The sequence below is a fragment of the Urocampus carinirostris genome, chromosome 1 (assembly GCF_059441175.1).
Source record: "Urocampus carinirostris isolate Australia breed hairy pipefish chromosome 1, RoL_Ucar_1.0, whole genome shotgun sequence".
Taxonomy (NCBI): Eukaryota; Metazoa; Chordata; class Actinopteri; order Syngnathiformes; family Syngnathidae; genus Urocampus; species Urocampus carinirostris.
This window is the reverse complement of record NC_142349.1, coordinates 22563937-22579232: the sequence shown is the minus strand read 5'-3', so window position 1 is coordinate 22579232 and position 15296 is coordinate 22563937. Positions and strand designations below refer to the sequence as shown.

Genomic DNA, 15296 nt, shown 5'->3' with positions numbered 1-15296 from the left:
ACTGGGAATGCTAAGGATGGGAAAACTGAGAGGGAGACTTGAGAAGGAAATTTGAGTAAGGGTCATTGAGGGGTGAGAATCTTGAAAAAGTAAAAAAAAAATATTGGGACAAGGAGGGAACTGAAAAAGAATGTCTTGGGAGGAGAAGCTTACTGTCTTGGCGAGTGGCTGTCTTGAGCAGGAATCAAAAGCTATCAGCAACGTAAAGTAGCAACCCGGATTATTTATGGTTGAAATTGGCTAATTGTCTCATTGGGAGCACCTGGGCAGAGAAAATTGTCATGGGGATTAGAAAATGGGGTAATGCTACTATCACTTGGAAAAGGAGAGGTACTGCAGGTGCTCTGCAATGATAAAAGCTACCAAGTGGCCCGTGATCACATTGGTACCATGAGATGGGACCATATGTGCATAAGACAACTATAATTCATACTCTGCAAAAATCTGCTCATTAAGGAATAGTGACAGGAAGAAAGCCCTATCTGAAAAAAAATACCTTAAGAAGGCCCATTTAGCGTTTGGAAAAAGCCACATTAGACACAAATAACATGTGGAACAAGATGATCTGGTCGGATGAGACCAAAATGGAACTTTTTGACTGAATGCATAGGCTTACGTTTAGCGTAAGAGTAACAGTGCACCTCCCCCTGAACAATTCCCAATGTCAAACATGGAGGTGGCAGCATCATACTTTTGGTTGCTTTTTTTATTAGGGATTGGGGAGATTGTTAGAGTTGATAGAAAGATAGATAGAGCCAAAATCAGGGCAATTCTGGCAGAAGATCTGTTGAAGTCTGCAAAAGACTTGAGAATAGGAAGAAGGTTTACCTTCCAACAGGACAACAACCTTAAATATTAAGCAAAATATAAAATGGACTACACTATAAAGGTGTTAAAATAGCCAAGCCAAAGCCCAGACCTCAATCTAATCAAGCATTTGTGAAAACATCTAAAAAATGCTGTGCACAAAGATCATCATCAAACCTTGGGGAACATGAGCTTTTTTGTGAGGAAGAATGAGCAAATATTTTAAGTGGTGAAAAACTTATAGATACATACACAAAAAGACTTGTTGCCGTGATTCTAGCAAAAGGATGTTGTAAAGTATTAACTCAAAGGGGGGCAATATTTTTGCAACACCTACTTTTCAAATTTTGTTTGATAGCACAATGTAAAATCTAGGATAAATTAGTTCATTTTCACTACTGTGTCCCAAATTGTGTTGATTCTTAGAAACATTTCGATTTTTTTATGTATAAGTTTGAAGCTTGAAATATAACAATATGTCGAAAAGTTCTTAGGGGTCAATACTTTTGTAAGACATCGTAAAGGACTATTTTATTGTTTGCATAAACAAACCCTGGGGGTTTGATTGTGAATTTCTCATCCAAGGTTCCCGAGGTTAGCCGTACTTGTAGGTACTGACTTGTTGTAATGCTCAAAATTGAGAGCATCCAAAGACACTTGACAGCATCATTGTGCTGCTTCAAATGGCGAATTGGTGCCATATAAAGAGTGAAGGATGACTGTTGGGGTCAATATTGCTGGGGGGACGCTAGTATTCAATACTTTTGCTAAGTGCTTTATTTTACATGCTCTCCCTTACGATTTGCTGGATGTGTTCAAAGAACTCACTGAATTCACAGGTCATTTTCATGGGAGCGAGTGTGAGGAGGTAACGGAAATGGAATTATGGTTTAAAATGAGTGTACTGTGACACAATGTATGTGTTTCTTTGCATGCTTTTTAAGTATTCGGCTCTAAAATGAAAGTGCCAAGGTTTATATTCTCAATCAAAGTTTGAGAAGGCTTTGAAAAGAAAATCTGAAAGTACAAAATGAAAGTTCACAATCAGTTATACTGCTGACTATTCTATTGAACATTCCATCTGGGAGCTTAAAGTTTCATTCATTTAAAAATTAGTTATGGAACATTTGTTTAAAAAATGTAAACATATAAGTAGTGCTCATTCGTCCTAAGATAGGCTGCCTTGGAAACCATAATGCCTCTCCTCAGGTCACCCAGCACAGCTCCACGGAGTCCCTGAGAGAATGAGTGGTTCTATGTTTCCCTTTCCCTGCATCTGGTTGTCAACCAGTTCCGGGTGTCCCCTGCCCACTGCCTGAAGATAGCAGGGATGGGCTCCAGCATCCCCGCGACCCTACTGAGGATAAGTGGTGCAGAAAGAAGATGGATTGTCCATAAGGGTTTTGGTGTGTGATAATATATTGTCAGTGTACACCTCTAAGTCACCACCCAGAAAGTCAATTGATAGCAGTCCTGTTGCTGAGATAACATTCTTAAGCTATGTTTGAATTTTCCTTGTCACGGGATTTGTCTTCTTCCTTATTGGGTTAAATTTGGGGGTCAGAGAAAAGTACATGTGATCAGATCCATTACAATACGGGAGGGAGCAGCTCTGTTTATTTTCACAGAGTACCAAGGAAAATACACATCTTGCCAGTTGAAAACTGGGTATTGTATTAAGTCTTTAGTACGCTTACCCTACAGTACCAAGTCTAATCTTGCTGTAAACAATGCTCACTATTTTGTTATCAATGACAATTCAGACAATTCTAATTCTAATTCCTGGAACTGCTCTTGTTTATAGTTTTTAGACAATGGATGTACCTTCCTGCCAACTTCTCATCTGTTTTCCAAAAGTGGCCCATGAATTAAAATGAGTTTGAGTGAGTGGCAGTGTGTTTGTGTACTTGTGGAGAGGGGAATGGCTCTTAACTTTGGTGGCAATATTTAAGTGAAGTTTTTAAAATTGTTTTTTCCAGAGAAAGGATTTAAAATGGTTGCTATGTATTGTATACTGTTAAATGTTTTCGGGTAAAATGAATAAACTTTACGTAGTATGATTTTAGCGCTTGTGCTGTGTACTAGCATTTCTTTGCAAAGCATTGTGGTTTGGATTTTGAGTGTACTTCATTTATTCAAAATAAATTATGTGTCCGCTATGTAGTGACCTCTAGAGCGGGTTGTGAGGACTTTAGACATACATCAGAGTGGTAAAAAAGAGCATTCTTTATTGTATGTGCACTTTGTGTATGTGTGCAGCCCGTTACCAAACGACCCAAGGGCCACACCGGTCTGTGGCCCAGTGTTTGCCGACCACTGTAATGGAGGACACGGGGCAGAAAGCACATTTAACCCGATTCATTTTTGCATGATTATACAAAATTTAAAAAGTCTTGGCTCGGTAAAGTTTGAGAAAAACAGGTGTGATGCTGGTGCAGCTGTCAAGTGTGCTGGAATAGGATTATAATCCTATCCCGATCCAATAATAACATCTGCTGAAGTCGAACCACCTGCCGCAGGAAGTCTGCCGCGTTAAATTTCGATCTTTTGGCTAGCCAGCAACCGCCACTTTATGGGGCCATACAACAATAGCTGACGACGAATGGTCAGCCTGCATCTGCTGCAAGCCCCGTTAGTGAGAGCCTCATTTGGGTGCATGAAGCCTGGTGCAATGTTATTCATATTTCCCTTCGTTTTGATCCTCAGCTCATCCCATCGATGTTCTCCAAGTGATGGGGCTGTCGGAGAACATGGAGGGTGTATCGGGACACCCAGGTCTCTGCACCAGCCGGAAAAGGACGCAACAGGCCTTCAAAATAGACCAGAAAGTCCAGCTCAGTGCCCCTACCAAGCAATTTTTCCCTGGTACAGTTGTATAATTTATTTTAGGATAATATGTCACCTGCTCAAAACAAAAAACAAAAAGACATTTAGTCCATCAACAACATTATACAGAGTACCGTATTTTTCAGACTACAAACCCCAATTTGGCCGGAAATATGAACGTGCGCCTTTTAACCTGGTGCCCAAAGACAGAATAGGGTGTTTAAGATTGTAAATGCAGACAGTAATTAAAGGTATGCGTTCCAATACAAGGTAACATATAAAGGTTTCACTGTATATTACCGTAATCTAGCAATGATTGAGCAATTATTTATCAAATCCCAGCATGTCCGGAACACCAATTTCCTAGTGCATTCTGATAGGTTAAACAGTCTTTCCACTTCTTTACCAACAAATGTTAGAGAATGGAGAAAACTGAACATCTTTCAACAAATCATTATACTAGCTCTTTAATGTACATATATTGTACATATTAAAATGATACATTATTGACCAACAGGTGAAAATTGAAAATAGTTTTTGAACTGTCAGAATGCACTACGCAAAACAGGATTGCCAGCACCGTAATGATAGTTTAATATTGGCTTTTGAAATGTCATCCATACCTTTGTTGGTCCTTTGGTAAAGTGTTGGTGCTCTCGCCGCCAATAGTCAGGTTTGATTCCCATTGCATACAATATTTTGCCACACTTATGAACCTTTCAATAATTGCATCATTGCATTTACTGTGTATGAGCTGCAAGTGTAAATAGAGCCTAACAGTCATACAAGAATTCAGACGGGTCTCTTAATGTAGTCTTATTTTATAGTCCATTTAGTGCGGAAAATACGGTACATTAAAGGGACAGTGTGTATTATTTAGTGCCTTCTAGTGGGAAAAAATCATTAAAAAACATTACTGATTTACAGAATAACCAAAAATACATAAAATTGAATGAATAAATTGAATTTTAAAAAATACTTGTGGGTCCAGAAATTTGCATTTATTTTACATAATATAAGTCTTACTTAAAAGGAGCTAACACAACTGTCTGCTATCTTGTTGCTACGGGTACCCAAAACCTGGACAAAAAAAGAATGGTAAAATAATGCGTTTTGGTCCCTTTGACTCTCCCTAGATTGTATTTTTCTATATGCATTTTAACACTCATTTCTGGTTGCACTACACCAAACTGTGACATTGAGTTGTCAAACAATACACACAAAGGAAAATGTTACAGAATTAGGTATTACTTTTCTTATTTTTAGAGGTTCGCAAATTGTTTCTACACTACAATTTAGTTAATGGTTAGTTAATTAGTTTTAAAAATAATTTTCTATGAAGATTAGGCAAATATTACTTAAAACATAGCTTTTACAGTAGACACTTTCTGATATGATGTATGACTTTTCAGATTCAAAAACAAGATATAAAATCTAATAATTTGGGAAATGTACATTAAAGTAAGCACTTTTAAATCGTCTATTTTTTCCCCCTGGTTACAGTGAACCTGTATTTGAAGCCTTATTTTTTTCTCTCTGGATGGGAAATACTGCAAAAGCACAATACAATGCATTGAGACTATATGTGCTGATACGTTCAGAAAAATAAGGAGCATAAACTTTACATCTGACTGAACTATCACAAAATAATTGTTTACACATCGTACAAACAGTTTTAGAAATGTATGGCATTACTTTGTTAATCCCACAACATAGATGAAGCTGGATTGGACCTGAAACCGTCCTGTCAGCCATTGTCTTTTTATGTTGAGCTGGTAGAACTGGGATTGAAGCAGGAATCCCAAAAGTAGTATTATTTCACAACACTTTTCAACTTAAAGCACAAGTAAACGAGACATATTCATGTAGAACATAATGAACTTACATCGGTTTTAGACTTGTTGCTGCAGGGGCAACACAGAGCTAAATATCTACTCCATGGTATGACCTCGAAGGTTGTTCTCTCCTTTTCTCTCCAGAGTCCACATTCCCTGCAGATTTCTCCCTGATGGCCACCCTGCGAGCCAGAAAGGGATCGCAGTCATTCCTCCTCTCCGTCTATGATGAGCATGGGATGCAGCAGCTGGGGCTCGAAGTGGGCCCTTCGCCAGTCTTCCTCTATAAGGGGGCAGCTAAGCAACATGAAATGTTTCCAACTTTCAAGGATGTCAACCTGGCGGATGGCGAGTGGGTATTCGCAGTTGTGATCCGTCTTCCATTTCTTTCTTTTAGTCTTCCCTCAACCGCAATGACATTAGTGGACTCAAATACCCCTTGAAATTTAAGGGGGCATGGACAATTTGTATGCCAGAGAAGCACTCAGTGAACTAGAAATCGCAGCCAAGGCTCTCATGCTAACAAAAACTGGATTTTTTTATTATTATTTTTTGAGCTTAAATTACAGGTATTCTTTTATGTTGCAGGCTTCTTTTTGTTTCATTAGCAATGGTTACAAAAATCAATCCAAATCTATTAAAACATTACAAAAACAAATATCCATTTTTTATGACCAGCTTTAGCTTGCACCGGCTTTTATAACAATGCTAATGCCATATTAGAAATGCTTATGCCCTTGTGAGAGAGAGAACTGGAGTAGTAGTGGAATTGAGCAAGTGTGTGAATAAGAGAGTACTTGGTTGGTTTGGACACATGGAGAGGGTGGATGAAGAGTGAATGTTGAAGAAGATCTACAGAGCAGAAGTCAATGGAAGGAGACCAAGAGGGAGGCCACGATTGACGTGCATGGATGGTTTTATGAGTGCACTGCAGGAAAGAGGTCTAAATTTAGTTGAACAGAAGAGTGTGTTGTATCACCCTGTCCCTAGTGACATGGCCGCTTTCTCATGTCCCGTTTCATCTGGAGGGGTGAAAGCATGACCGGCTTGGGTGCCGAGGTGCTTAACTTGTTTGGGTGTTTGGGCACTTGGGTTGGCCATGGTCCCAAAATTTTTGTCTGTGTTTTTTGCTACTTTTTCCCTTTTTAAATTTTCTTTGTTTTTGTATGTGTTTGTCTTGCTGTCGGTCACCCCTCTCGAAGGATATGACCAGGGTAGATAGTAGATATGCCCTTACCCTGTAACACACGCATGTCAAACACAGGGCCAGCAGGCCGGACACTACCCGTTGGGGGATTTAATCCGGCCCGCCGTGAAGCAAGTCTTTGGCTCATTTCTATCAAAAGTTAAAAAACATTTGATAAATACAAACCAAATTCTCCTTCCCGCTGGTAGATGGCAGTAAAGGTATAAAGGAGCTGACGTCCATCCTGGTTTTATGTTAAAGACAATGCTGTGAAGTATTTTCTTAGCTTTAGTAGGCCCGGTTTAGTAGTGAGATCTAATGTAATTTCCCGTTCACTACTAAAAATCTTTATTTATACTATTCATTTAAAATCATTATGACGACTGAAGCAAGCATATATTTATTCGTAGCCCCCACTTGTGTTTGTTTATGAGTGTGATGTTTTTTTGGTGAGTTGATTCGGATACAGAGCTGCATTTACTACACTGCTAAAATAAACTAATTGTTAACACATTCAATGCTAAACATGAAAATATATTTTTTTCCCATATTGTTAAAAAATGTGTTATGCTTGGGAAAGATCCCTGATCATCCGTAATTATAATATTTAGGGTATGGTACTAAAGTAGGTTGAATGACAAAGTATATGTTTAAAAAAACACAGTAAGCTTATTCTTTAAATTGGTATTCTTTTACTGATCTGGCCTGCCTGAGAACATAAAATCTGGATCTGGCCCCAGAGCCAAACTGAGTTTGACATGCCAGCTGTAACACAAATGTCAAAGTCAAGGCCCAAGGGCCAAATCTCGATCCTTAAGCGGGCGCCCTACCCTAAAACATTATTCAGTTGGGTGGATGATTGAGAATTGCTTTTATTTTATTTTTAGAGATTTACCCCAATTTTCCTAAAATAGAAACTAAAAGCAAGGATGAAACCTGTCAAATACCAGCTTCTTTTACTTAATTTTTGTGTAATGGGGATTTTTATACAAAATAGATTTGATTTGTTGAAATTTGAGGATTTTGAAGGATCCATGATAAAATATGGCCTTATTCATCCTATCAAATTGCAATATATTTGTTCGGTTATCAGTAAGTTCAATTAGGTAAAAAATGTCAACATTAGGCTTGAAGCCATTTTTTTTTATTAGGCCTTCAGTACATATCGCTTTGACACCCATGTCAGGTATCATTAAGTTGCCTTGTGTTTTATAAAAATACTGAGCACTTATAGAAAGAATGGAGCCTTGGGCACAATTGAAAATATAGATAATGCAAGCTAAGGTTGCTTTCTTGCTAAAGACTTTGGGGGAAGTGTAAACACTAAAACAAGTTTTTTTTACAAATCTTAATATTATTCACTTAATGTCTTTGATTTCTCATCCTGAATGTTAACAGGTGCCGATGTCCTATTCTCTTCCAGATGGCACAGGATATCTTATAGAGTACAGGGCCAGTCGGTCACGCTTTTTATGGATTGTCTCAAAGTTCAGACGCTAAAGCTAGCACGAGAAGACGGCACCATCAGCACAGAGGGCATCGTCGTATTCGGATCACGCCTACTGGATGAAGGTGTATTTGAGGTAAAGCCCTCCAGTTTTTAATTACTAGAGAGCGTTCAACAGGTTGGGTATAACTGGAACTAAATTAAACCCCATGAAAGATAGAGAAATGATTAATTATTCATGCCGCACCATGAAAATCCATTAACTAGGCTAATGTTTGTCGCATAATGGATGAAAAATGAATGTCTGTGATTTTATGCTTCAGTCATTCCATAGAATGTCAGAATTGGAGCAATAAATGGACCTGAATTTAACTTCAGCACCACTTCCAAGCCTCCACTCGTTATGTCCGTTAGCAATTTGCACCCGTAAAAGAGCTCATCGTCGCAAAACATCTGACACAGGTTGGCATTTTGTGAACAACTTCAAAGCTGCCAGAGATCCGATTTAAAAGAAAATGTGTAGTTCAAGGGGCCAGAGGGTGTCAAGGGTTTCACGTCAATCAGCCGAGGGAGGAACAAAGCGTTTTCTGAGGTAAAAGAAACGCTGTCAAGGGAATGAACGAGGAGGAACGGATGCTTTGAGGCATAAATGGTTCCATCGAAATGAAAGTGGAATATATCCCTGATGGAATGAAATTAAAGAACATTCAGCTCAAAGGTCTGTTATTTGGGGAATTAGGGATGGTGATACTGATGTTCAGTGGCCAAGAAATGCAGATACATTAAGACATAAAAGCCATAAAAACTTTTTGATTATAGGTGCATAGTTAATGACAAACTTAATGATTTGACTAATATTCCATAAATCATGGATAAGAAACAAACCAATAAACATCATCTAGTCCTAATATAGAATAGAATAGAATAGAATAGAATAGAATAGAATATACCTTTATTGTCATCGTTACAAATGGGCTAACATATTGTGACAACGAAATTGGGCATGACACTCCAGTTTTACACATTCATAGTGAGGTATGAGCAAGAAGATAAAGGAACAGAGAAGATAATGTTATAAGACAAGGGGGATAAGGCTATAGTTATAATTTACATGGTATTTACACAAGAAATGTCGGCATGTGGGATGTTACATACAGGGTTGTCGTGATAACGTTGGTATCGTAACGGTTGTGCAATATTGCATTTGGTGCAAAGTCATCATAGTGCAAAAATAGTCAGCATGAAACAGGAAATGGTCAGACATTGTGCAATTTGAGCATTAAATGTAGTGCAGTCGACATGTGCAAGAACAAGACATGAGTAACATTATATTCGTATGAGGTAGTGTTGGCACGAGTTTTAAGTTGTTTTTTTTTTGTTTTTTTTTGTGCGGTGTCTGTTTGAGCAGTGAACAAACATAGTGCAGACAGCATGTACGTGAGTACCATTTTACATACGTGTGAGGTAGTTTTTTGCAACAGTTTTCAGTTTTTTGTGCGGTGTCTGTTTAGGGTGGTAATGGCTGTGGGGAAGAAACTGTCTCTGAGTCTGTTCGTTTTTGCTTTGTGTGACCTGTAGCGCTTGCCGGAAGGCAGCAGGTCGAAGAGATGGTGGCCGGGGTGAGAAAAGTCCTTGATGATGTTTTCTGCTCTGCTGAGGTAGCGAGAGCAGGCAATGTCCTCCAGACTGGGCAGAGAGCAGCCGACGATTCTCTGGGCTGTTTTGATGATCCTCTGGAGCTTTTTCCTGTCTGCTGCTGTGCACCCAGCATACCACACCGTGATGCAGTATGTTAGGATGCTCTCCACTGTGGCTTTGTAGAAGGACACCTGCAGCTGCTGTTTTAGGTTATTTTTCCTGAGCATTCTCAGGAAGTGCAGTCGCTGCTGGGCCTTCCCTACCACCGCTCTGGTGTTTGCAGACCAGGAGAGGTCGTCGGAGATGTGCACGCCCAGGAATTTGAACGAGTGGACTCTCTCTACACAGTCCCCTTTTATGATGAGTGGTGCTGGATTCCTGCCATTCCTTCTGAAATCCAGAATCAGTTCTTTTGTTTTTGTGGTGTTCACTATGAGGTGGTTTTCCGAACACGACGTTGAAAGTGACTCAACCTCATCCCTGTATGCTGCCTCGTCCCCTTCAGAGATGAGGCCGATCAAGGTGGTATCGTCAGCGAACTTAATGATAGTGTTTGTGGGGTGGGTCGGTGAGCAGTCGGAGCTGTAGAGGGTGAAAAGCAGGGGGCTCAGTGCACAACCTTGGGGGGAGCCAGTGTTCAGTGTTAGGGTGGGAGAGACGTGGGTACCGAGTTTCACCGACTGTGGGCGGTTGGAGAGGAAGTCCATTATCCAGTGGCAGATGGAGGGAGAGAGTCCTAGGTGTGCAAGTTTCTCCACCAGGATCTCCGGGATAATGGTGTTGAAGGCTGAGCTGAAGTCCAGGAAGAGCATTCTGACGTAGCTCCCCCGGTGATCCAGGTGTTTCAGCACGGTGTGAAGTGCTGTGTTTATGGCGTCGTCAGTGGAGCGGTTTGCCCTATAGGCAAACTGGTGGGGGTCCAGTGTGAGTGGCAGGGAGTTTTTGATGTGCCGGGACACTAACCTCTCGAAGCACTTCATGACCACAGGCGTAAGAGCTACAGGCCTGTAGTCGTTGAGGCTTTCCACTGCTGACTTTTTGGGGATGGGAATGATGGTGGAGGTTTTGAGGCAAGGTGGGACGGTCGCCTGTGACAGGGACCGGTTGAAGATGGTGGTGAAGACCCCAGCCAGCGGATTGGAACAGTCCCTGAGTACCCTCCCTGGTACTCCATCCGGGCCAGTTGCCTTCCTGGGGTTTATGGTATTCAGCGCACGCCTAACTTCGTGCTCCTGAAATGTGAGAGAGTTGCTGCTGGTTGTTGGTAGGTGTGATGTGGCTGTTTGTGGCCTACCAGCTTCAAAGCGAGCGAAGAACTGATTAAGGTCCTCAGCTAGTGACGCCTCAGCCTTCAACAGCTGCCAGGTTGTGGCCTCTGAAGTTGGTGATGTGTTGGAGGCCCTGCCACATCCTCCTCGGGTCATTTCCAGCGAAGAGGTGATCGATCCTCCTTGTGTAGGCTGCTTTTGCTTCCTTGATGCCTCTCTTCAGGTCAGCCCTGGCCACCCCGTAAAGAGCCTTGTCTCCAGACCTGAAGGCGGTGTTGCGGTGTTTGAGGAGGGTGCGCACCTCGCTGGACATCCAGGGTTTTTGATTTGGGTAGTTTTTGATTTTTTTTATATACTGTGACTTCATCCGTGCAGTAACGGATGTAGGATAAAACAGTGTCAGTGAATTTCTGGAGGTCATGGTGTTCAAATACCTCCCAGCAAGTTTGATCAAAACAGTCCTGCAGCTTGGAGAGGGCTTCCTCAGGCCACGTTTGTATTGTCCTCGTTACAGGTTTTGTTTTCCTTCGGATGGAGTGTATGAGGGGGTAAGGGATAGGCATAGGTGATCCGAATTTACTAGGTGGGGGAGGGGGAAGCTTTGTATGCGTTTCTGAGGTTGCTGTAAACGCGGTCCAAAGTTTTTTCACCCCTTGTTGCACAGTTCACATATTGATAGAATTTTGGAAGAACAGTCCTTAAACATGCCTTATTAAAGTCGCCAGCGATAATGAAAGCTCCGTCTGGGTGTGCAAGCTGTTGAATGTTTATAGCAGCGAGTAGAAGGTTTAGCGTTGTGCTAGCGTTAGCATCCGGAGGAATGTAAACAGCTATCACAATGAGCACAGTTAGCTCTCGCGGTATATAGAATGGTCTACACGATACCGCCAGAAACTCTAGATCGGGCGAGCAGTGTGCATCAATAATTCTGTTGTTATTGCACCACGCATTATGTACGTAAATGCATAGTCCCCCACCTCTTTTTTAGTTATATATAGTATAGTATATATAGTACTATATATAGTATTTGATTCCCTTCAACTCTGGAAGAGTTCAAAGGATAGAGATGTCCATCAATGGCCCCCCAAATGTGTGCAGTTTTTTTCCCCCAATATCTAAAGGTGCAAATTAACTATTTAGAATGATCGAGGTCAATACTTTTTAATTTATTTTTTTAACATTTTAAACTGAATTAATCAAAAAATAGATGCGGTTAACTCGTACAAAAACACCCTCGAATGTTCTTTGGTGTCAAAAAAAAAAATGTAAATGACCCCCTGTATAGTTAGATTTTTCACTCAATGTCCTTCAAATAACATCGTCTAGACACCTGTGCTCTACACTGTCTGGAGTAAAATACTAGAATATTGAACATTTCTCAGTCTATGAGTTCAATGTGATCGAAGCTTAGAATTTGTTGAAAGCTTTTTGGAAGCCAATTATGGAGTGTAAAAATAGTGATATATATTTATTGTGCTCATCACCCTAACTTAAAGTAACTCGACAGATTGTTCTATTGGCTCTGCTATTGCACCTTACCTTTCCATTTTGGGAAGAAATAGTTTCAGCAACAATTTCACCTTACTCCCTCAAATTCTTGTGACTAGAAAATGTTGTTATGCAAACAAAAATAGTTTATGTTCATTTTTACTTACTGACTGGATCATGGTCGGGAACATATGATACTCCAGTCAGATATGGCTCTTTTCATGAGTACCAGTATATCTTGCTCGGAGATAAAACAAGGGCCATGGCCATCTTCTCTGTGACTTTCAAATAGTAGTGTATGTAAAGCCAAAGTGATACCATAGTGTGAATGTTCGGTCCAAACTATGTAGGGCAACGTTTCAAGTACAGTTTGAACTCGCAGTATTACTCCAACAGACCCTATTTGGGTTGTACGTCTCAAATAAATCATTTATTTTGGATGCTTTTTAAACAATATAGGTTCACTGCTGAGACATTTCATGATAAAAACAACCCTCAGCACAAACTGTATACCTCAAAAAATGTCAGCTAAGCACCCAGAGCAATTTCATTGGGTGTGCAGAAGGGGGTGGTTGGATCTCTACACACATAGTGCACGACCTAAATGCATCCGTATTCTTCACAATTTTTCAGTATTTTGTGAAATTTTTACAAAAGAACTCTGCTCGCTCCTTGTTTACAAAAAAATGATGGTCATAATGAGCCTCAAATATATTAAGTAACTGCGCGAGAGAGACACATTTTGAAAGAAAGTGCTTACTGCAACCTCCTGTGTGGGTTCAAATCCGGCTACCGGATTTCCTGTGCGGAGTTTGTATGTTCTCCCCGTGCTTGCGTGGGTTTCCTCCGGGCACTCCGGTTTCCTCCCACATTCCAAAGACATGCATTTCAGGTGCACTGCCCGATGATTGCTGGGATGGGCTCCAGCACCACCGCGACCCTACTGAGGATAAGCGGTGCAGCTAATGAGATGAGATGAGATGAGGTGCTTACTGCTTTGAGATGAAAAGTATTTGGCTTTTTAGCCTTAGCTTAGGGAAACTGACCATTAAGCATATCTTTATCGTTAATCCTCATTTTACATTCAACAATCACCACTTAAATTTGTCATGATTTGCCAATTGCCCTCTCCTGCGCTCACTTGTTCAACCCCACCTGCCACTCGTTCCCTAATTGGTCCTCCTCCTATTTAAACACGTCATTCTCGTTCACTTCAGGTCAGTCTGTCAGTGAGCCTCAGCGCATGCAAGGCAAGCACTTTTGACTCTGGCTCCTGTTTTGATCCCGACCTGTTTTCTGTATCGATACCCGATCCAATCTCCGTTTTCCTGTCCCGGCTACCCGTATCCTGATTCTGTTTCCTGTTTCAATCCCCAATCCAAGCTCCGTTCTGCTGTCCTGACTACCCGTATCCTGATTCTGTTTCCTGTATCGATCCCCAATCCAAGCTCCATTATCTTGTCCCGGCTACACGTATCTTGATTTTGTTTCCTGTATCGATTCCCGATCCAAGCTCCATTCTCCTGTCCCGGCTACCCCTTATCCTGCACGATTCTGTTTCCTGTATCAATCCCGATCCCTGGCTTCTCGCTCGTCCTGGGTACCCGACTTGTTCTGATCTCCGACCACGCTCCGTCTCCCGTCTCGGCTGCCAGACTTGTTCCGATCTCCGACCGCGCTCTGTCTCCCGTCTCGGCCGCCCAAATTGTTCCGATCTCTGACCACGGTTTGTTAGCAAGAGCTTCCCGCTCCTCCTGCCCAGCAAGCACCAGATTGCGGTCTCTTTCCTCTTGCCCTGACTTCCCCGATCCCTTAACAATAAAATGTTACGTATTTGGGTCCCCTGCTTGTACCGGTCGTGACAAAATATTATCGGAAATTTTCCGTTATCTCAAAATATTGTCGTTTCTGTTATGTCCTAGATAGAGAACATCGATCAAACTTTAAAAATAGATGAGAAGCCTTTTTACCCGTGTAAGCTATAAGTGGGCATGCAAGGCCAGTGACACCCAGCTGTTGCCAATGTACGTGCATATTATCTGTCAATGATTTGTTCCAACAAGCCTCCTTCGATTCCTTTACATCGGACATAAAACGTTTTATACATACATATATATATATATATATATATATATATATATATATATATATATATATATATATATATATATATATATATATATATATATATATATATATATATATACACAATCAGAGGCATATTACTTACTGTATGATTTTATAATTGGAAGCACCACTGGGGACTATTCACTTTCAGCACATGCATTCATCTGTTTTTTATTTATGGTGTAAGGTGGAGCCGGTCCCAAATGACTTATCTGACAAATATGAGTTATTCTATAGACCAGATATGGAAAAAAACATACATTTGCTTTCACCTTAAGACAAACCGTTCACAAAGTTAACATCCCAGACATTCTTTTCTTTTCTTTTTTTTCCCGCAGCATGGACAGCTGCAATAATAGATGACGAACTATATGATGAAGAAAAGCGTAATCAATAAAAGTTCTCTTCACTCTTTTATGTATCAGGTTAGTTTAAAGGGTAAAAAAGGGTAATTTTATTCAAATCAGGTTTTCAACAAGAAGAGCTTTGATTAAATACAGTCCACTGGTCTCAAATAACTTTAAAAATTGACCAAGAGATTTCATTTGAATTAGCATTGAAGAGCTATGGCCAACTTAAGACTTGAAACAGCAAGAAAAAACAGCAAGGCAGTCACTTATTCCCATTTACTACGATAGGGTTCTGGCCTTACTCGCCACACCCAGACTTTATGG

General features: G+C 40.7%; 1 protein-coding gene across 2 annotated transcripts in view; it reads left to right on the top strand.

The window, feature by feature from the left end:
* The window catches only part of col5a3a (collagen, type V, alpha 3a), a 95996-nt gene that overhangs the window by 29731 nt on the left and 50969 nt on the right, over positions 1 to 15296 (top strand). For both annotated transcript variants that reach the window (XM_088330478.1, XM_088330469.1), the window contains exons 2-4: positions 3514 to 3672; positions 5613 to 5820; positions 8078 to 8237. In XM_088330478.1, coding sequence (XP_088186604.1) covers positions 3540 to 3672; positions 5613 to 5820; positions 8078 to 8237 — 501 coding nt within the window. In that variant the 5' untranslated portion in view covers positions 3514 to 3539. The remainder of the gene's footprint in view (positions 1 to 3513; positions 3673 to 5612; positions 5821 to 8077; positions 8238 to 15296) is intronic.